This window comes from Oncorhynchus tshawytscha, linkage group LG03, assembly GCF_018296145.1.
Source record: "Oncorhynchus tshawytscha isolate Ot180627B linkage group LG03, Otsh_v2.0, whole genome shotgun sequence".
Lineage (NCBI taxonomy): Eukaryota > Metazoa > Chordata > Actinopteri > Salmoniformes > Salmonidae > Oncorhynchus > Oncorhynchus tshawytscha.
In genome coordinates, this window is record NC_056431.1 from 25,672,459 (window position 1) to 25,696,525 (window position 24,067).

The window sequence follows — 24,067 nt, forward strand, 5'->3', positions numbered from 1 at the left end:
TGTGTGTGTGTAAAAAAAAAAACTGTGTGTAAAAAAAAAACTGTGTGTGTGTGTGTGTAAAAAAAAGGGTGCCCAAATGGTCATACTTGAATAAAAGTAAAGATACCTTTAATAGAAAAGGACTCAAGTAAAAGTGAAAGTCACCCAGTAAAATACTACTTGAGCAAAAGTCTAAAAGTATTAGAAAAAGTCTATTAAATTCAAGTCTAAGCTAACATATGCACTTGTTTTTAAGATGGTCATATCATTGATCGTTTCGAATTTAGGGACCCCTTTAGGTATCAAAAATGATTCTAATTCTATTCTAATTCTGAATCTATTCTGTTTGTATTATTTCATAAAATATTGAATTTGACCTTTACTACTATAGCCCATAGAAACACCTTGAATAACACATTCATAAATGGCAAAAAATAAATATATTCGTTTTTTTTGGATAAATATTTAACCCCTTATTTTTGTTGCCACAAAAATCTCCAAACCTCCAAACTTCCATTCATTTGTATGGATTACCTTCAGACGAGTCCCGTGACACTTGTGGGGGTCCTAGAGCAAAACGCAGAACACCAGCATGTTCGTTAGAGTCTCCCCTTTCCATATAGTGTTTGTAGACTAAACCGCTCGGACGCTACACACGTTTCTGTGATGTCTCGTGGTCTGACAAACACTGCTGTAGCTCGGCTACATTCCACCGCAGATGTGGAAGGCCGACATAGGCGGATGTGGTGGATTCAGACGCAGCCCGTGCATCTCTAGCTTAATGTTTTTGATGTTTAAAAAAAATGTTACTTAGATTGATACTTAGATTGATGCACAGGTGCTCTTAAGGATGGGGGTGAAAAGTAGAATAATATATAGATAATTTTAAAAAGGAAATGTAATTGCTAAAATATACTGCTAAAATATACTTTAAGTAACAAAAGTAAAAGTATAAATCATTTCAAATTCCTTATATTAATTGAACCAGACGGCACCAAGTTCTTGTTTTTTGACATGTACAGATAGCCAGGAGCACACTCCAACACTCAGACAATCATTTACAAATGAAGCATTTGTGTTTATTGAGTCCGCCAGATCAGAGGCAATAGAGATGACCAGGGTTGTTGTCGCAATAAGTGGACCATTGTCCTGTTAAGCATTCAAAATGTAAATAGTACTGTTGGGTGTCAGGGAAAATGTAGTGAAGTAAAAGTAAAAGTAGTCAAAAATATAAATAGTAAAGTACTTAAGTACTTTACACCGCTGTGTGTGTGTGTGTACGCGCACCTGTGTGTGTGTGCCTGTGTGTCTGTGTGTGTATGTGACACAGAAGGCACCAGTGAGAGGATCAGCGGGGATCATATATTGCAGTCTAGCTTCCTGTCTCCCTGTGTGTAACAGTGTGTACAGTCTGAGTGATGTCAGACCTGATCTCATCTCTGCACCGGGAGCATCAGACTGGTGAGTACAGTGTTACTACATGTATTTTTCACACTTATGATAAAGATGGATTTGTCAGACTGAGGATAATGTAGAAACAAATTATCTAGGAAAACACAAACGTTCATTCACTGTGCCAGTACTAAGAATAGTATTGACATTGGACTAAAGGGATCCATAGCTATGGATGAGTAGTACCCAGAGCCATATGAACGTTTATCAATCATATATTCTCTCGTGGTACCCAATGGGGTTTGGAGAATTGACACAATGACAAAAGGACACAGGTTCTAATAATACAATGTTAGTGGAATCGTGCGTGTTGCAGGGAGGTTTTAGAACGACAACAAAAAACAGACTTGTGAAATACCTGCTGATATTTCGCAATATGATCCTGAACATAACTGTAAACGAGTGTATGGTCTTTCCACTCACATGACCAGCTGTAGGCTGGGCAACTGCCTGAGATACAGTACATGTATATATTGTTTTCAAGTGCAGGGGCCCTAGAAGTATGCTTTGTGTCCCTACCGTAACTGCTGGAACCACATATTGGAAGATATAATGGATTATTGACAATAACGGTTTGAGTGTATGTAGGCTATTTCCAACAGCAGGTTTTGTAGAATATACTGTAACAAACCTTGCCTAGATAGGCCTGCTACAATCCCCCCCAAAAGGGCTTAACTCTTATTGAAGGTAGTGGTTTGCAGGTCTTGCCTACAGGCTGGAAGACCTGGGTTTGAGACATGCGAGGGGCATTACATTGTTGCCGTCTGCAAAAATTCCAACAATGGTGGGATGTTGCCTTGGGAGCCATCGGAGAGGGTTTTGATATAGTGAAGCGTGGGGACACGTTCTCCCGAATGAAGGGGACTGTGTAACAGACCTTCCCTGGGTAGGCCTTTTACGACCCCCCTCCCCCCCAAAAAGGAGCAGTGGTATGATGGTCTGCCTACGGGCTGGGAGACCCGCAAGGTGCGTTACACTATCGCCATTTGCTACAATAGTGATTAAAACAATTCTCTTTAGATGCACCCAGAGTTGTAATGAAATAACATGTTGAATAGTGTCTTTTTCAGGCATTTTGAGAGTTTTGGGTGATGGCTGGCCAGATGCTATTTGGTGTAAATTGTATGATTGCTATGAAGTCAGTGCTTGGTGTGAGTAAGTACACTAATGAGTGTGACTATTGTTTAGCCTACATTGTATGCAGAGAAGTCAACTTGGTGTATATCTATCTCTGATTAGGTCGTACTCTAGCCTAGGCCCTCTGGAACAACAACAAGTGTGTTTGCAATAGCAGTATGGGATCGCAGTAACATTTGCATTGGGTATGCCATACGTATTTGGTAAAACATGTACTTGTAGCAATAGTGTAGTAGCCTAGGTTGTTGTAGAGTACTTTGATTCTGATTCTATATTGAGTTATTATTACCGCCGGTACCCGTTTACTTTTATTTTTGAAGCACTTAATTATTCCCAGAAGTTACCTGTGTGTGTCCAGAGAGAAAGAGAAGAGCTTTGATGTTGACAGTAATTCCTACACGGCTGCATTCTTGTGATCGGAGAACGAATACAAGATAAAGTACTCTACCTGTTGTTACCTGCGAGTTGTTTCATTTTAAGACCCACAAATCCCCCGGAGGAGATTTAATATAATATCCACGGTCAGGAAATGAAGTTTACAACGGCACTGGAGGTTGTAAAGTTCTAAGTATTTGTAAGGTGTAATGTAGGCCTTTGCATATATGTACAGCTCAGTATTGCCGAGGAGCGTTTACAAGTCCTGTCTATTGATGAGGGCCGAGGCCAAGGAAACAACAGCAACTGTGGCAAGAGAGACATGATACATGAACGTCTTTGAGTCATGTCCCACCTAAAGCTGTTTGAATTGTCTTTCTGGTAGTAGCACAGACTTTAGCTGCGGTCAAGTAGGAATTGGATACGGTTCACCAGTAGGTCCCTCTTTATCATTTGGGAAACAAGTAGCAGTGATGCAAGTAGCACGGATAGCAGGGTTGAGGTCAATTCAATTTGAATTCAGTCACATAGAGAAGCGTTGAGTAAAATTGGAATTGGATTGGAATGTCAGTTTACTTCCTGAATTGACAGAATTGAAATGGAATTGAGCCCACTACCCTGAAGGGTAGTATTTTTCACTATCCTTTGGGAAAGAATGGTTAGGCCTACTATGGACGGTCTGCAAACTCGATCATTAAAAAGGTTTGTTTCAAACGTTAAGGAACATGAGGACGGTCATGTGAACAAACACAACATGATAGTCATGTGCCTGTCCAAGGTAATCACAATCCGTCACGGTCACAATCTTACATTTGTGTTTCAATCCAAATGGAAGCCGGGAAAGGACCGTCCGTGAGATCAATATGATATTTTCAAGATATACATTTATACGATTGTTTACTAAAACTCAAATGAAAACAGATCATTCAATAGGTGGGTATATCATTCATTTAAATGTCCATTGAACAACAGGACACATCCCAGCGTGTGCTGGTAATATTAAAAAGCAGCCAAAACGATAGGTATTCAGTTGCAACGCATACACAGTATCTACTACAATTGAATATCTATAATCCGGTCAGCCGATATTTAGTCAAGCTCAAAACACGTTAGTGGATTGTATCTGTAACACTTTATTTAAAGATTTGCTAAATAGCTAATAAACTATTACTTGGTTGTAAATCATGATATGTCACCAATTCATGTAATTTGTTGACATATATTTACAAATACCTACAGGCATATACAGTATAGATCAAGAACAGAAAGTTCTGCACATCTATTTACTTCATAGTCAACTTACTGTGTAACAATGAAGATAAGCAATTTAGGCAGACCTTAAAATTCATTATTATAAAATGTTACGATAGATGTAGAATACTCAAATTGGTGCAGTCTTCAATCCAGTCGCGTTTATCCCCAAGGCTGCAAATCCCAGCCAATGTCATTCACAATAGTATACTCAAACAGAGATGTACTTTTCACAAAGCACTATTTTTCAAATGGTGTACATTGTATATGGATTTGCACATCAACCCTGTGTAGTGAGTAAATGTACATATTCTATGGATTTAAAGTATGACTTGATTGGGAATACATTCAACGCTATAGTATCCTAAACTGTAGTGTTGGAAAGTCTATTACAGTAACATTAACCTGTACTGGTTTCAGTCTGGTTTCAGTCATTGGAAACGTACGCAGCTTAAGCTACTGGTGTAGTTTACTGTTACGACACGTATTGTATACTTGAGTACTGAAGAACACTACTGACAACTCTGGCCTATTAAAGGAATTGATGGATGCCTATGAACACAAAAGAAAAAAACCTGTTCAAGTAAAGTAAGACAGTCTTAACATACATATTTTGTTGTCAACTACATCTGTATTTGGTCCTCTCTTGCAGGTGCATTAAAAAAAATAGAGAACACCCATTCAGGCTGAGGCAGGTGCTTCCTTTGGTTAGAGTCACCGTAGAAATATTCTCATGTTTCCAATACTGTGCAGGCGAGGGATCATTTTTCATAATGAGATACAAGGATTCCCTCATTCAGACTTTCATAAACATGACTAATAGCTCTCTCTCTCTCTCTCTCTCTCTCTCTCTCTCTCTCTCTCTCTCTGTTGATCAGTTTTCTCCATTCAAAGTAAGACTGAGATATTGTGTTTGACATTTGGTCCTCCCTCTTGTAATTTCCACTTGGGTTGTCGTTTTTAAATTCTAGCAGATATACGTCAGCTTATGTCAAAGTTTTCATGGTGATTACCAAAATACATTTGCACCTGATTCACAACAAGTGCTCAATGTGGTTTGCTTTATATTGCCCGTGCTAAATTATTTTGGCCAATTGTTTCATTATTATGATATTTCAATCACGTGACATTCCTTTCCTTATTCGCCTGCAGAGAGCTAAAAGCTCTCTCGGATATGTTCAAATACAAACAATTAGATATGAATTGCCTTTATTTAAACACTTAACTGTAAAAATACATTGAGTTGGAGTAAGTATATTGAAGTTCATACATTGAAGTACGTCGTTTTCATGCAAATAAAAAGAATCGTAAACATTTTGCCGCATGAAAACATCAAAGCATGCAGACCATTGGGATAGTAGAGAAAGACAGGAAGAGAAAGGGGGAAAACAGATAAATAGTATAGGGGTACAGAAAGAGAAGATGGAGACTTTCTGGGCTAAGGGAGGCAGTTATGCAACATATGGGTTTCAAAAGGCCTTGAACAAAGTTTACCAACATGAACTGTGTATTGTAAAAAAAAACATGTGTTTTCACAATCCTTTCACAAAATGTCACATCTTTGTTATTCTTAGCCTCTCTTTCCACTGACATTTAACGGTTATTTCTTTAAACACGAGAAAAGAACAGAGTTAATGTATGATTCAAAGTGACAGAAAGCAAAGGGAACAGTACTAGGTACCTCCCCATCTGTCTTGGTCACAGCTCTCTTCATGTCTCAGCTCGACTGCCTTCCATATCAAACACGCAACCAGGAACTCCAGCGGCCAAATGGACCGTCAAACACCTGATGAGAGACAGAGAGAGAGAGAGAGAGAGCGAGAGTGAGAGAGACCCAATGTATAGGAAAGAGGGGGACATCATAAGAGGAATTAGGGATGTCTCGAAAAACAAATCACCCCCTCTTTTCTCCCTACCCCCCACACTATCTCTCAGTCTCTTTTTCGGTAATGACTTTGTGTGGTGTGTGGCACAACACCTTCAAATCGTTAGGTCTCTGACTAACGAGGGAGTCCTCACTTTCAGGTGTTTTCCACGGGAGATTCTTTGGTACATGTTTTATAAAGCTTTTCTTGTTCCCATGCTGCATCAGAAAACATAAATACAACAAACTACATGTTTTGGAATCTGAGACAGCGTGTGTATTTCTATGAGTCTATGCGTAACATATCTTAGTGTATTTGAGCTTTGAACTGGTTTTTGCAGTCTTTCCAATCTTTTGAGTGAGGATGATGGTGTCCTTGAACCAGTACATTTTCGACAGAGGTCCCACGCCTAACTTCTTTAATGATGCGCAGAGCGTTAATAAATCCGTTATCAAGGCCTTTATACATGCAGCGTTCTAAAGTCCTACCAAAAGGCCCAAGTAGGTGATAATTTAGAGACAGGGTGTGTTCAACCCTTTTTTTCAGTTCATCTCAGAACAGAGCGCGGCAGACAAAGAGAGCATGAAAGAATGCAAACCTCAGAAAGAGATGAGACGTGAGTGACATGTTTGTATGGTGCTTGTTGTGGTTCTTGTCTCCAAACCACCTGAACAGTGTTTCTCTAGTACAGGTAACTCTTCAGTTGAACAATGGCTTTAATGGCCAAAGAACATGAAGGCATTTGTAGTCAAACACACATATTTCATAGATAGAAATATGTGCTTGCCTATGTATTTCACTTAGAAGACAGTCTTGGATGGTTAGACAGTTTTATTTTGTCATTTAGCAGATGCACTTATCCAGAGCGACTTACTGGAGCAATTAGGGTTAAGTGCTTTTGCTCAAGGGCACATCGACAGTTTTCATCTAGTCGGCTCAGCGATTTGAACCATTGACCTTTCAGTTACTTGCCCAAAACTCTTAATCGCTAGGCTACCTGCCGCCCATGTTCTCTTTCCCATAAAGACACAGTAAAGCCGTCATTCTATTGAAAATCAAAAACACCTGGATTGAACGTTGGATACTTTTTGTTGTTGACTTTTAGGCTTTACCAAGACGAGTCTTGAAATGCCTTGACGTGGACAAGTTACGCGAGCACATCTCAAGTTTATCTCTAGACTTCAGCTCTAAGACTTTCATATACAGTAACTTGTAATGCAGGTAATTAGGGACATATAGATTAACAGGTGGTATATGGGGTTCTGGGGTTCTACTGTAGTTTTGAGTGCAGACAAGATCCCACTCTCTGCAGAGCTACGTATATACAGCATGGAGAGGCACATGTGAAGTGAACACAGGTGTTTCTTCACCCAAGACAACGGTTAGAACCTGCTAGGCTTTAAAAGTTATAAAATAGGGTATGCACTAGATTCAAGGGACTAGCAATTGCTATGGGTTTTATATTGAACTTAGTAAAACATGCAATCATAGTTGTTGAGTGAAACAGAAAAGTGCCATCAAGCTTCGATTCACTCTATTACATTTAATACATTTTTTCATCTTCATTGAGGTAGCGTTGATGAATGATTATGCATGACTCTTTGCAATTTTTCATATTTGAAATAACATTTTTGATATTGGTTTGTCATACTTGATCATTTCTGTCAGAGTTATTTCAGTTATCTCAACTCTTTCTTGTCGAAATTGTGCACCACGAAATTTGCCTAGCAGTGAATTTTACTTGAATCGAACTTGACATTGATTTACTAGAATAGATCATTGTTATTCTCAATGTGGAATGAGGTTCATACTGTAGGAGATTGTCCTCACACGGGGCACCAATTGTGTAAGGGATGATCCTCACACGGGGCACCAATTGTTTAAGGGATGCTCTTCACACGGGGAACCAATGGTGTAAGGGATGCTCCTCACACGGGGCACCAATTGTGTAAGGGATCCTCCTCACACGGGGCACCAAGTGTGTAAGGGATGCTCCTCACACAGGGCACCAATTGGATAAGGCCTGTTATGAATTACGAATTTTGAGTTATATACCTGAGTTTAGAGTCATTGTGAAGAGGATTGAAGTCATTTTGTTATCTTGTAAAAGTTGTGACTCTGGGTAGGAAATGTAATATCATTGAATACATTACTCAAGGAGTATGTCTGATTGTGAGTAACAATTGCACAACTATATGGTCAATGTTAAATACGTAGCATACTGGTACATTCGCATCAAATCTGTGGAAATATTTCAAGATGCAATCTACAATAGTTCCTGCTGTTCAATGGTCATTTAAATTAATTATATAGTCTACATTCAACTGCTCTTATTCATGTACCCAATTTTGTGACGTTACCGTGTTGCTTTTCCCAACAAAAAAAACAATCAACCAAGTCACATGAAATATGAATTCTTCTATAAATTATTAACTTGTTCACGTGTGGAAATGTAGGCTATAAATCTGTGCATGTGTTTGTAGGATAAAGATTACAATTTCATAACCAAAAATGGTCTGATGGTAGTCATTAGAATAAGGATAGATTATGCGCTTTCAAAATGGATCCTGCTAAATATGGTGTAATGATTTTCAAGGGTTCAGTGCCACAGATTCATTGGGCAGGTCCATTTCTCTTTCAGTGGTAAGCTTTATTGATTAAGCTTTTTTAGGGCATTATTGTAATCTCTTAAATGTGATGCTTTGTTAAACTTTGTATATTTCAAAGGCCTACGAATCTGATTCAGGCCTATAATCGGTACACCTTAACCTTTTACTGCAGTGGGCTAAATCAGGGTCACACAAAGTGTTTCTGGGTTGTCTTGAACAAATCTACTTTGAAACAAATGTATACACCTCGGCTTAAAAAATGAAGACACCTGAAATGTTTTAAATTTTGAGTTTGCATCCCAATATTATGCTTTATATGCATCACAGAAGACTGAAACCGTTCGTCATAGAAACAGCGGATTTTCGGCATAAAAAAAGTATGTTTATTAATTATGAAATTATAAAAAAATATGAATAACATAATTTGACGACAGGAAAGGGATATATATATATATATTGATGTCAGTTTTGATAGTTTTACTGACTCAATAATTATGTGCTGCAGGCACCTAGTTTCATGTTTAAACTGTTGTTTGACTATATATAATGAAACAAGAGATATACTTATTTGTATTTGTGTGTGTTTCTAGTTTGCTTGTTTCTCTCTGCTGATTTATGTTCTGTCTAACCTGTGGCTGAGTAAAACATTTGTAATTTTATGGCCCCAGCGAAGCAATGTAAGGTAAATAACGACCGGCAGAAGTACATCAAATTGACTGACTATTGTTATGTGGGTTAGAATAATATTGATGATGATGATAACAACAATGAATATAATAATAATGGTTCAAATAAGAACTATTATGTAGCCTATTTTGTTATTACCGGCTGTTACTGCGCTAACATGCTAGCGAAACATTTTGCCAAGATAATCCACCCTTTCTTCAGCCAATTAAAAATGTCACTGCTTTGGCCTTAACGCATTTGACCAATAACTGTACATTTCCAGATTCCTTATAGACCAATCAGCAGTGAGGGAGGTGCAACGGGGTTTAAAAGCAAAGTTGTTTCTCTGAAAATCAACATTTCCGCCTGGCTCTTGATCATTGGCGAGGGACTCTCAATGCTATCCACCAAATGTAAGTATAGAAAGGATGTTAACTAAGATGCTAGATGTAATATAGTATAATAGCACTCCGTGATCATTGATTTGTGGTAAACAATGTGAAAGTATTGATGTAATAACTATTGATCATTGTTATGACTGCTCGTAGTAGACCATCGAGTAGTCTAAATCAGACAATTATCTTTACAGAGAAAACATGTGTTTTTTTTTTTGCATTAATGAATGCAGAATATTTGTAATTTATTTCACCTTCATAAAATGTTACATGCTGTCCTGGAGTGTGAGCCCGCTTTGCTTTCACAGTAAAGTAAAACCTGTTAACTTAACCTTAAACCAGAATAAGAGAGGTAACAAGTGCGTTTCAGATATACGTCGAAATGGCGGTCAACCCAATGTATTTACCCTGTCGTACTACCATGGTAAATAGACATGGTTTCATTGCCATTGTACTTTATAACACTTTGCAGACATCTCATGATTACTTTTTAATGTACTGTAAAGGCCCTCTCTGAACTGATGCCCTCAAACCAGAGACACCCCTCTTTGCGCTAGGCCTATCTGGTCCCATTGAAATTCAATCCCCTGGCTTACATTTGTGACATGGCTAATACACACCTTACATACAAGTCATAAAGGTTCAACAATTATACTCATATTACTTATGTTGATAAGCTCTATGGGGAACAATGATTTAGTCCGATTTTACATTCCATCATATGTTTTGTACTGCGTACAATTCAACTGCATGCATCAGAGTTCCACTACCTTAAAATGAGAGACAATTCTGTAAGATGATTCCTTCACCTTTTTACAGACAGATCCTGTCCTCCCTCCCTCCCTCCCTTCCCCCCCCCTTCCCCCTCTCTCTGTTTGCTGTTTAACCTCTGCCAAAGACCACAGATATGATCATCTGCTTTTCTGGGTTAACTGTTCAGGTGCGATCTCTCTCTCTGTCTCTATCACTTGTCCTCCCTCCTTCTCTCTCTCTCTCTCTCTCTCTCTATATATATATATATATATATCACTTGTCCTCTCTCCCTCTCTCTCTCCCTCTCCCTCTCTCTCTCTCTCTCTCCTCTCTCTCTCTCTCCCTCTCCCTCGCTTCTATATAGCGTTATGCTTCCTCTACCTCCGGCACCTCACATCTTTTCTCTTTTTGGTTCTCTCATATTCCACTGCCGTTACCAACCCCAACAGACAGATAGGTCTTACAGAGTTCAGAGGTGAGGAATGGTCTATAACAAATACTTCAAAACATATTTTATCTCATCATATAATGTATCGTACTACAACAATTAACAGGTCTAACATCTGGCCTGAATGAAATAACATTTTACTTACACAAACTACGGCCTGATATCTCGACCTAACTTTGATCTTAAAAACATGTCAAGTCATTTTTATAATCAGGCAGGCAGGTAGGTAGGTAGGTAGCCTAGTGGTTAGAGCGTTGGGCCAGTAACTGAAAAATTGCTGGATCGAATCCCTGAGCTGACAAGGTAAAAAGCTGTTGTTCTTCCCCTGAACAAGGCAGTAAACCCACTGTTAGGCTGTCATTGTAAATAAGAATTTCTTCTTAACTGACGTGCCTAGTTAAATAAAAAAGGTAGAATGGTGAGGTTGTCATGAAAAGAGATAGGAACTACGAATGCCAAGATGAGTTCTGGTGTCTTGATGAAGGCCGAAGCGCCTCCAAGCTTTTAAGAATCTGTTTATGGCACTTAAATAAAGGCATTTCTTATTATGAAGAGTCAGGCTAATAAATAAAAAAAGGAAAAATCCAGCACACTGCTAATAAAAAAAAATCTAAATGATCTCAATCAACCTTCATCTGGGTCCATAACGACTGGATATATTTTTTTCCCCCCATGCACCTGCTAATAATTATTTTGGTGCTTATCAGTGCATTCGGAAAGTATTCAGACCCCTTCACTTTTTCCAAATGTTGTTACATTACAGCCTTATTCTAAAATTGATTAAATACATTTTCCCTCATCAATCTACACACAATACTCTATAACGACAAAGTGAAAACAGGTTTTTAGAACATTTTGCAAATGTATAAAAATACTTATTTACATAAATATTCAGTCCCTTTCCTATGAGAATCGAAATTGAGCCTAGGTGCATCCTTTTTCCATTGATCATCTTTGAGATGTTTCTACAACTTCATTGGAGTTCCACCTGTAGTAAATTCAATTGATTGGACATGATTTGGAAAGGCACACACCTGTCTATATAAGGTCCCACATTTGACAGTGAGGTCAAGGGAATTGTCCGAGACAGGATTGTGTCGAGGCACAGATCTGGGGAAGGGTACCAAAAATGTTCTGCAGCATTCAAAGTCCCCAAGAACACAGTGGCCTCCATCATTCATTAAATGGAAGAAGTTTGGAACCACCAAGACTCTTCCTAGAGCTTTTCAGCAGCAGGTATTGGGAGACTAGTTAAGATCGAGGGAAAGATGAACAGAGCAAAGTACAGAGAGATCCTTGATGAAAACCTGCTCCAGAGCACTCAGGACCTCAGACCAGGGCAAAGTTTCACCTTTCAACAGGACAACAACCCTAAGCACACAGCCAAGACAATGCAGGAGTGGCTTCAGTCTCGGAATGTCCTTGAGTGGCCAAGCCAGAGCCCAGACTTGAACCCGATTGAACATCTCTGGAGAGACCTGAAAAGAGCGTGCAGTGACACTCCCCATCCAACCTGACAGAGCTTGAGAGGATCTGCAGAGAGGAATAGGGAAAGTCGCCAGTTACAGGTGTGTCAAGTTTGTAGCGTCATACCCTAGAAGACTCAAGGCTGCAATTGCTGTCAAAGGTGCTTCAACAAAGTACTGAGTAAAGGGTCTGAATACTTATGTAAATGTGATATTTCAGTTTATGTATTTATTTTTTGCAAAATTGTCTAAAAACCTGTGTTCGCTTTCTCATTATGGGGTGTTGTGTGTAGATCGACGAGGGGGGGGAAAAACAATGGAATCCATTTTAAAATAAGTCTGTAACGTAACAAAATGTGGAAAAAAATTAAGGGCGCTGAATACTTTCCGAATGCACATGAATTCTATTTCAAAGTTGTTGTTTTTGCATATCCCAACTTCCACTGAGACACCCTTTGATAGTGGGGTCACTGCCAGGGTCTGCAATTATTAACAGCCACCCTGGAGCAAATAGAGTTAAGTGCCTTGCTCAAAGACAGATTTTTCACGTTGTAGGCTCAGGGATTTGATCTAGCAATCTTTCTGGCCCAACGCTCTTATCGCTAGGCTACCTGCTGCCCATATAATAACCCTTACCCTGGTAGCAAGTTCATTTTCTAACACACTATAAAGAGTACCTTAATCCTTGATTATTATTATTTTTTACCAAGATAGCAATCTACTACTAGTATATTGTTGTATAGTCCTCCCCAGTAGACACCCTGTCTTCTACACAATAACGTTGAATAACATGATGCCAGCTCACGGCAGCTCACACTCACTCGTCTCCCGAGCGGCGCAGTGGTCTAGGACACTGCATCTTCAGGGCAAGAGGCATCACTGCGGTACTTGGTTCAAATCATGGCTGCATCACATCTGGCTGTGATTGGGTGTCCCATAGGGCAGTGCGCAATTGGCCTAGCATTGATGGGGGTAGGCAGTCATTGTAAAAAAAAATGTTAAATAATGATATGTGTATGTTTTAAAGTGAAATAAAAAAGGACTATGTTTTATTAATGCACTTATTCATAGATTGGTGGAGTAATTCTACAATGTTAAATTCAATAGAACATAATCATCTCCTAAGGGGATATTGTTTGCGGCCTAGTTGACAGAACACACTAAAGTTTTACAACCCTGATTATATTACATTCTTTGAATTGCTCCCGATAACTCCATGCCACCTTTAAGTGCACATCCCTGTCATGGCAGCCCGAAGCTGTTACGTTGATCAGGAGCTGACTGTACTCCTTTCACACACAGGTTAAATGATTGAGAATTGTCTTAAGATGAAAAGAGATTAAAAGGTGCAGAACGCTTCAGACAAAAATTCTGAAAGTACCCACAACACACCTAACTATCACACACATACACACATGTACACACACACACGCGCGCATGCATGCACACACAACACAGAAAACAGCATTAAAAAAACTACCATAGACCACACTCCCAGTGTTCGACTGCCATTGTGGTCTTTTTTTTTTCTTCCATCAAGCGTGGAGAAATCCGCCTTTCGTGGAATAGAGGAGGAAGGGAGGGGGGTGTGTGAGTGAGAGGGGAGGAGAGGAGGTGAGCATAGGGATACAAATCTACACCTCGTGAAATCAGGGCCCACCACAGCCTCAGGCATTCGCCCCCTCTCTCTCCTCCCCCATCCCTCTCTCAACCAAGGCCCACCACAAAGCTACTGCTTCTCTCCCTCCACCTTTCTTCGTTCTTCCTCTTCTTTTTGTCTGTTTCTCAACTTCTCTAAATCAGAGACCACCACAAACCCCTTCCTTTCTCTCTTTTATTTTTATTTTACTCGGATGATGATGTATTAAGCAACAAGAATCACTGTCATGGGAACGGGAAGAAAATGAAATCAATTTAATGTGTATCAGTAAATGTATCTAAATATATGTGTTTTAAATGGGTAAAATATGGCATTTACAGCACATGGCAAAAGGGAGGAACAGAAGTTGGGTCTCTTCAGTTACAGTTTTTGCTGCCTTTATTGAACATAACATCAAAATACAGTGATACTGTAGGTCAGTGGTTCCCAAACGTTTTATAGTCCCGTACCCCTTCAAACACTCAAACCTCCATCTGCGTACCCCATCTAGCACCAGGGTCAGCGCACTCTCAAATATATATTTTTGTTCCATCATTGTAAGCCTGCCACACACACACACACACTATACAATAAATTTCTTAAACATAAGAACGAGTGAGGGAAGTGGGAAGTGACAAAGGGCTCTTATTGGGCCAGGGCACAAGTAATAATATAGTAATAATCAATCATTTTGCTCTTTATTTAGCCATCTTACATATAAAACCTTATTGTTAATCGAAAACTGTGAATAACTCACCACAGGTTAATGAGAAGGGTGTGCTTGAATGGATGCACATAACTCTGCAATGTTGGGTTGTATTGGAGAGAGTCTCAGTCTTAAATCATTTTCCACACACAGGTCTGTGCCTGTATTTAGTTTATGCTAGTGAAGGCAGAGAATCCACTCTCACATAGGTACGTGGTTGCAAAGGGCGGCAGTGTCTTAACAGCTCGATTTTCCAAGGCAGGATACTCTGAGTGCAGCCCAGTCCAGAAATTCTGATTGAATTCAATTTTCACAGACTGCAACTTTGATGAGGCTCTCTTGCTGAGATATCGGTAAGTGGACTGGAGGCAGGGCATGAAAGCGATAACGAATCCAGTTATTTGTGTCATCCATCCAGTACCTGAGTAATTGCGCACCCAACTCACTCAGGTGCTTCGCTATATCACATTTGACATGGTCCGTAAGCTTGAGTTCATTTGCACACAAAAAAAACATACAATGATGGAAAGACCTGTGTGTTGTCCTTGTTAATGCAGACAGAGAAGAGCTCCAACTTCTTAATCATAGCCTCAATTTTGTCCCGCACATTGAATATAGTTGCGGAGGGTCCCTGTAATCCTAGATTCAGATCATTCAGGTGAGAAAAAACGTCCCCCAGATAGGCCAGACGTGTGAGAAACTCGTCATCATGCAAGTGGTCAGACAAGTAAAAATTATGGTCAGAAAAGAAAACTTTAAGCTCATCTCTCAATTTAAAAAAACGTGTCAATACTTTGCCCTTTGATAACCAGCGCACTTCTGTATGTTGTAAAAGCATTACATGGTCGCTACCCATATCATTGCATAGTGCAGAAAATACACAAGAGTTCAGGGGCCTTGCTTTAACGAAGTTAACCATTTTCACTGTAGTGTCCAAAACGTCTTTCAATCGGTCAGGTATTCCCTTGGCAGCAAGAGCCTCTCGGTGGATGCTGCAGTGTACCCAAGTAGCGTCAGGAGCAACTGCTTGCACGCGCGTTACCACTCCACTATGTCTCCCTGTCATGACTTTTGCGCCATCAGTACAGATACCAGCACATCTTGACCACCAAAGTCCATTTGATGTCACAAAGCTGTCCAGTACTTTCCAAATATCCTCTCCTGTTGTCCTTGTTTCCAGTGGTTTGCAGAAGAGAATGTCTTCCTTAATTGACCCTCCATAAACGTAACAGACATACCAGGAGCTGTGCCAGGCCCGCCACATCTGTTGACTCATCCAGCTGTAATGCATAGAATTAACTGCCGTGTATCCAAAGCAGTAATTGTTTCAAATCATCTCTGGCCATCTCTCTGATGTGTCGTGAAATGGTGTTGTTTTAATGAAGGCATTATCTGTATCGTTTTTTGGCCTTCTCCCGCAGCATTGTTCCAGACATATCTGCGGCAGCAGGAAGAATTAAGTCCTCCACAATAGTATGGGGCTTGCCTGTCCTAGCCACTTGGTAGCTCACCATATAAGACGCTTCTAGACCCTTCTTATTAATGGTATCTGTTGATTTTTTCATGCCTTACTACTTGAAAGTCATCTTAATTCTCGCTCAAAAAACACCTGTGGCATATTTTTCTAATTGGCATGTGTAATGATGAGAGTGAGGAAACAAGTTCAGGTAGTGAGTGTTTTAATAAATAAACACAACATAAAACAAATCAAGAAACACGAACAACGGGTGAAGGTTTCATCGAGTTGTGAGATAGTACTTTTGCACATATAACACACTGTGGCTGAGTAAAGGCACTACTCCCAATATAAGTGAACCCCAAATCAATGTAGTTCTCATCATATTTGCGCCTCTTCGATGGTCCAACATCCCTGTCTGTTGTTCGGTGCTTTCCCGGGTAAGGGAGCAGTAGCTCCTTGGCTGCATCAGATTCACAACTGTCAGTGTCCATGCTAGCTGGGCTAACAACAAATGTAGAATTACTGCTGCTAACATTGGATGTGCTCGTGGAAGTAGAACAACTTGTGTCATCGACAGGTGCAGGTGTTAAGCTGCTGGTAGTAGCAGTACTACCAGTAGAGCTTGTATGTATCTCAATGGACGTGGGCCTTACTTTTTCTTAACCATTTTTCAATTTTCGAGCAAACAGTATGAGCATCAGCTATGTTTGGCTACATAGGGACCGTTAGTTGAAATTCCCGCGAGAGAGTAACGGTTAATGTGATTGGATGTTCATTATTTGACTAGGCTACCTGTATTTGACATTGTGTTGTTATTTCACTGAACACTAGATGGTTTCATTTTATTTTTGGCAGTGAAACAAGGCTACTCATGGGAGAAAGAAACCTCACCCAAATGCAAAGCCCTGTTGGAAAATCTAAATGGACTGTTTGAAAATGTTATTTAATATATATATATATATAAAAAAAAAATGTGAATCACATTTTTATTTGGTGTACCCTCGATGGCATTGAACGTACCCCTGGGTTTACCCCAGTTTGGGAATACCTGGTCTATAATAACTAACGTAACATCTATGCTGAACTCAAATATAAATGCGACAATATCAAAGATTTTATTAAGTTACAGTTCATATGAGGAAATCAGTCAATTGAAATAAATTCATTAGGCCCTAATCTATGGATTTCACATGACTGGGAATACAGATATACATCTGTTGGTCACAAATACCTTAAAATAAAGTGTGCCTCACAATGGGTCTCAGGATCTCGTCACAATATTTCTGTGCATTCAAATTGCCATCGATAAAATACAATAGTGTTCGTTGTCAGTAGCTTATGCCTGCCCATAACATAACCCCACCGCCACCATGGGGCACTCTGTTCACAACATCAGCACCATACACGTGTTCTACCGTTGTGAGGCCAGTTAAACGTACTGCCAAATTCTCTAAAACAACGTGGGAGGCGGTTTATGGTAGAGAAATAACATTTTATTCTCTGGACATTCCTGCAGTCAGCATGCCACGCACCCTGAGACATCTGTGGCATTGAGTTGCGTGACAAAACATTTTTAGAGTGGCTTTTTATTGTCGCCAGCACAAGGTGCACCTGTGTAATGAGCATGCTGTCTAATCAGCTTCTTGATATGTCACACCTGTCAGGTGCATGGCACACTCTTAAAATAAAAGAATCAGACCTTGTCAGGAGCCTACAACCAAAGACAAGACAAGATAGCCTACAACCAAATGTATCGTTGTTTTTAAAGAGACATGTTTCATCCATTTAGGAGGATTTCACATGCCTCTATGTCAAGCAGCCAGACAGAAAGTTGAATCAGCTGCAATGAGGAACATAAAGTGCTGGAGGGACAAGTTGTGTGAGGGTGCGGTCCAGTGACTTCTGTGTTTGTGGAAGAACATTTCCACTTTAGTAGCTAAAGCTCCGACAGTAACCGTTCTGTCATGTACTGCTGAGGCTTGATTCAGGGGTGTTGACGCAACATAGAATGTCTGCAGTGAATCAAGAACAAGGATCTGTGGTTGCCTGGCTCAGGCTCTCTCTCTCTGCCGTGGTTCGAGACCGACTGCTGAGCCAGCAGAAGTGTTTAGAAATAAATACCATTAATGGGAAGCAAAGGTTTCACGCCAGTCACCCGTAGTCGAGCTGAAACCAGGCCTGACCGGCACACCTCGCATCACTACAGTTCCAGGTCAGGAGAGTGTGTGAGAGGGTGTTTATGGCTTTGTGTTTCTCTAGCATGCGATGGGTAACTTTTCAGGTAAAGAGCTGACTGGGGGCTGCTTGGTTTGTTTACACAGCTTGAACACACTCTGAGTGAGGTATGTGACATTGTCACAGAGGGTATAGGCCAGGTTATCCAAAGCTAGACCTCTCACTCACTCACTCACTCACTCACTCACTCACTCACTCACTCACTCACTCACTCACTCCCTCACTCACTCACTATTACTCCTACAACCTTTTCCGATTGTACTGCTGTAAATTAGAATTCTACACCAGGTGAATAATCTTTACTGTACTATGCTGAAGAGTAAAAGCTAGGGGTACCACAGTATTTTAACAAACTGGTCAAACACACAAACTTGGCTGCTTCTACTGTATCATTAATTGGCCTATTTGACAGAATGAAACAGGCTATTTAGAATGCGCTTTGATTATACAGTGCGTCAAAATTCAAAATCCCCCGACACAATTTGGAGACTGGTGTCGATTGCAATTACACAATAAAGCAATTGTACATGAGAGGGCGCGGGTCACTGTCTACAGGAGGATATAAAAAGTGTAGCTATAGGTTATTTGTTTGATCTTTTATATTCCAACGAGAAGCGGTGCTACTTGATGTGAACTGTTTGTTTCCACAGTATTTGTTCTTGGGTGACAGGAAATACATGACTAAAGCAATTCGTCTTACTCAGATTTTTTTGCTGCTCTTTGTTTTCAGGAGAAAGTACAAAATGAAGTGTGTTTCTGGATTCCTTTCAATCGTTATTGCATTATTCATCTCCTCAACAGGTAAGAGAGTATGTTCTGAATTTGATTCATACTCTATGTTCTATTATATAGCAACAGATACATTTCTGTAAAGGTAACTTACTATTGGACGTACAGTATATATATATATATATATATATATATATATATATATATATATATATATATATATATATATATATATATTTATCTTGTCTTCTGTGTTCTCCCACAGGGGCTGAAGATGTGGTTGTGTATGGTCAGGTGGGAGAGACGGTCACACTCCCCAGATCAAAGTGGGGTTCAGAAAGGGTGTTGGTACAATGGTTCTTTGGAATGGACACACAACCTTTGATAACCCGCAACTCCCATGGTCGAGAGACGATAGGTGAGTGAGATTAGTGCTAGAGGGTATCCGTCTTTAATCGAGCGTGACCTTTTTGAGCCGTAAACATATTGAGCAAAACAGTATTTGGTAGTTGGCTTTTAAAAAAAAAAAATTCAACCTGATTTTGACTAGCTAACAATTTGAGGGTTGCTGGCGTCAGAATCTCAGGTGCCTACTACTGTTGTTCTCTTGAGCACTTAACCCTTGACCTGCTCAGGGTTACTGCTCTGCCTCTGCAGGTGGCCCTGTGCTGCTTCCACATTCACATGTGTTTGTGTGGTGTCCAGGTGGGTTGGGAATAACATAACACAGAAAGAAGACACATTTCTTATTCACACTACTACTACTACTACTACTACTACTACTACTACTACTACTACTACTACTACTACTACTACTACTACTAATACTAATACTAATACTAATACTAATCACATGATTATTGACATGCAGATCCAGTGTGGAAAGACAGGCTGTCTCTGTCCAAGACGGACTTCTCCCTGATCATCAACAATATCAGACTGGAGGACTTCAAATCCTTCAAATGTGAATTGAAAGATTTCATGCCACAAACAACTACCTCAGTCACATTCAGACTGTTCCGTGGTAAGTGCAGAGTGAAAGAGAGGGGATTTCTATGTCTCATGTCAGTGTTATGAGAAAGATGAGGAAGGAAATGGGACATTGTGTTCAGTCACCATCATGTGGGGGAAACAAGTACTGCACACACATGTATACAAATGTACCTTTGTATAACCCCCACCTCTCTCTCTGTCTCACTCGCTCTCTCTCTCTATGTCTCTTTCTATGTCTCTCTCTCTCTCTCTCTCTAACGCTCTATTTCTCTCCCTCTCTCCATCTCTCCTCTCTCAGTGAGTGTACAGCCAGTATCTCCCCTGTTGGCTGGGAAGAATCTTAATCTGAAGTGTGACATAGAGGAAATATTTAAGGGGACACAGAGAAGATGGCTTAGTCCCCAGAAACAGGACCTGAACGAGGACAAGCGTGCCCAGATCAGAAATGACGGCAGCCTGACAGTAATGAGTGTCACTGGCCAAGACCATGGAGAGTGGACCTGTGTGGTGACATACCAGGGCAGGGAAGCCTATGCCAACACCCCTGTTACTGTAATAGGTAAGTGTTAAGTTAGATAAAATGGTTTATGGTCTTCTAGATTAAATAATCTCCCCTCAAGAGGTAAAATGTCTTCAGACTGAGGTTAAAACTGTCCCTTTCCTATCTCTGTCTCTCATTCTCTCTCCTCTCTCTCTCTCTTTGCGCACTCTCGCTCTCTCTCTCTCTCTCTCTTTCTTCCCTTCTCAGACCTCTCCCCTGCTCATCCACAGCCTATCTACACCTCTGTCTCCTCCCTCTCTCTTCTCCATCTGCCATGTTTCTTTTCCATTCCTCCTCCACTATCCTGGTCAGACAGCCAGGAGAAGAGCATCCAGGGAGGCCGCTGGACCTTTACCCCAAGCCCAGTGGCAGGCTCCCTCACTGGAGTCTTCCAGACCCTCGCCAACCTCTCCCTGGGGCCTCCATTAGCCTGGGTGGTCAATCAGAAGAGAGGGCTGGATGTCTCCGCCCTGCAGAAGACAAATCTAAACCTCTCCCTGTCAAAGAAAGGGGTGACGGAGGGGGACAGGGGCGAGTACACCTGCGCTGTGGAATTCCAGAGGGGGGACACCCTGAAGAGAAGTATGCGTGTGGAGGTGCTACAGGGTAAGTCAAGCTTTGTGGCAGTCCTGAGAAAAATGTCCTTCTCCTTCCTTCCTTCTTTACTTCCTGACTTGGTTGCTACCTTCCTTCCTCCCTCCTTTAATTCTCCCATTGCTTATTTCCCCCTCCTTTCTGCCCACAAAAGTGAGGAGTGACAGATCACTTTGATTTGTCAGCTCTCAATTGTTCAATCAGTACCTCCCGCCATCTCTCTGACCTTCCCTTCTTCCCTCTCTATCCCTCTATCCCTCTTTCTCCTTTCATTGACATTCAAACCCGTCAGACCATAGTCATGGCAAATCTATTCCCCCTTTCTATGCTTCTGTTTATTACACCCAGACAGTTTTCTCATCTCCTTCTGTCGTTCGTTGGGAACAGTCTGTCCCCGGAGTATTGTGTCCTGTATCTAATTCAGTGGATAGTACACTTGTCTGGCTCCACTTGTATTAATAGGGTATTGTCACACTGGTAACAATGATTCGGGAGACAGGCGCAGGAATGCGTAATAGTTTTTTAAATGACGCCCCAAATGACAGCGTGCCGTGTAAAGGCATGCGGACGAAGACCAAACAAACACGCATCGGAAACACAGGGTTGAAACACAAACAAAAGAGCGAGGAGTACCTCGAATAAATACACACGCGCACAATGATTAACACGCGGGACGAGACCCGTAATCATCTGGCAATCCACAAGGGCACGAAAGCCAACACACACAGCACAGGTACTCACACGCACCAATGGACATTGGAACAATAATGTAAACCAAAGGGCACATATATACAAATACTAATCAGTGGGAATAGGGGACAGGTGTGCGTGATGAAAGTTCCAGAGGGATCCGTGACCAGTATAATGAAGTTTCTCTCTGCCAGGATAATATGCCAGCTGAATTAATACTAATTTAAAAAAACATGTTTCTCCACGTTTTTGTAAAATAATATAAAATAATTATTTTTTTTATTTTTATTCACATCAAAATTGTGAATTTTCTTTCTTTCTTTCTCTGTCTGTCTGTCTGTCTGTCTGTCTGTCTGTCTGTCTGTCTGTCTGTCTGTCTGTCTGTCTGTCTGTCTGTCTGTCTGTCTGTCTGTCTGTCTGTCTGTCTGTCTGTCTTTCTTTCTCTTTCTCTCTCTCCTCCTGTCCAGTTTTTTCCTCTCCAGCTCCAGTGGCCTTCGTAGGTCAGGAGGTCAACCTCACCTGCACCCTGGGCCACCCTCTGACCTCTGACCTGAAAGTGAAATGGATCCCACCACGACAATCCTCCCTCCTCGCTTTAGGCTCCGACCCCGACTCCGCCCATCTCACCATACCGGAAGCGAGGGATATAAATGGTGGGAGGTGGAGGTGTGAATTGTGGAGGAACAAAACCAAGCTGACGTCAGTGGAGATCACACTGAAGATCGGTAAGAAAGGAGAAACAGGAAGTGACATGGTCAGGATGTGGTTAGAGTGGGTGGTCTGTGTATGTGTGAAGGTTAGATTGTGACTATTGAGGTTAGGGTGTAATTAGCCTTATTGGCCAGTGGCCACGCTTACTGCAGCACTTTAAACAGTATAGTACCACAGTACTACTTCAGTAATTAAGTACAATGTAATAGCAGACAGTACTATTAGCCTGTAAAGAAGGAAGCTCTGATGTGTGCATTTGAACACCTACCATATAATAGTATTATTGAAAACCACATACTGTTATGCGATAATACATCTTTATTGATTTGATATGCTGGAAACAATGTAGAACTTCCATACTGATTCTGTTTTTCTTGATGTTGTTCTGATGGACAGAGCGAGTCCCCATGGACGTGTGGCTGTTGGTCACCATCTGTGGCGCAGCCGTCATCTTCGTCCTCCTCCTCATCCTCACTGTCATTCTCAACCGACGCCACAGACAGGTACAGTTTGGTGATTTAATCAGATGTTGATTTTTGCTTAAAAATGTACTCACTATCTCTTACATTTTGTGTCTTGTTGGTAGTGTTACTGAGTTTTTCTGTGTGTGTGTTTCTGTTGGTTTTCAGCGGGTGACGATGCCCAGACGTGGCAAACGCAGAATCTGCCGCTGCAAAGAGTGAGTGTCATTTCCTGAGCACGCGCACACACACACACACACACACACACACACACACACACACACACACACACACACACACACACACACACACACACACACACACACACACAGACACACAGACAGACAGACCCTCAAATTTGGTTAGGTTGAAGGACAAAACGTCTGTGTATTGGCCTTGATTGTGCAGAGTTGTTCAAGGTGATGCGGGTTCAAGGTAGAAGCCTAAACTTTTTTGCAACTCTTGCCAACTAAATTCATAGGGAAAACAGGATTTTTGTTGCCTCCCATATTTGAGAAATACTGTGTGAGAATGGTTATTTACAGTGCTAACCATTCTGTTTTCCTCTTTTACAGCCCCCAACCTAAAGGATTCTACAGAAACTAGAGACATCATACAGACCGGAATCCCTGTCAATGGACAATGTCTCTACTATTTTGTCTTAGCTATTCTATTCTGACACAAAGAAACACCAAAAGAACAAAAGAAGCAAGAAAGAAGATGTTTTCACGTGATGTTTGATAATAGATTTCACAAGTGTATATTATCATACTTTATGACCTATGATTGAGCTACAATTGAACAAATACTGTATATAAATATGTATAGCTACTTTTTTTTTTACTGTACACTGAGTTTACAAAACATTAAGACCACCTGCTCTTTCCATGACATAGACTGACCAGGTGAATGC

The 24,067-nt window shown here is 40.7% G+C and overlaps 1 protein-coding gene across 4 annotated transcripts; it reads left to right on the forward strand.

Moving 5' to 3' along the window:
- Window positions 1–1,315: 1,315 nt before the first annotated feature.
- LOC112246591 lies at window positions 1,316–24,067 on the forward strand. 4 transcript variants are annotated; one of them, XM_042313099.1, is made up of 11 exons: window positions 1,316–1,440; window positions 9,618–9,747; window positions 19,166–19,236; window positions 19,430–19,582; window positions 20,036–20,188; window positions 20,456–20,716; window positions 20,906–21,304; window positions 22,450–22,707; window positions 23,090–23,196; window positions 23,323–23,372; window positions 23,730–24,066. In XM_042313099.1, coding segments are annotated over exons 2-11 (1,485 nt in total). In that variant the 5' UTR covers window positions 1,316–1,440; window positions 9,618–9,745; the 3' UTR covers window positions 23,761–24,066. The 4 variants fall into 4 exon arrangements, with proteins under 4 accessions (XP_042169033.1, XP_042169038.1, XP_042169029.1 ...); XM_042313104.1 differs by lacking the exon at window positions 9,618–9,747 and having other exon boundaries at window positions 1,346–1,440; XM_042313095.1 differs by lacking the exons at window positions 1,316–1,440; window positions 9,618–9,747 and adding an exon at window positions 18,173–18,412 and having other exon boundaries at window positions 23,730–24,067.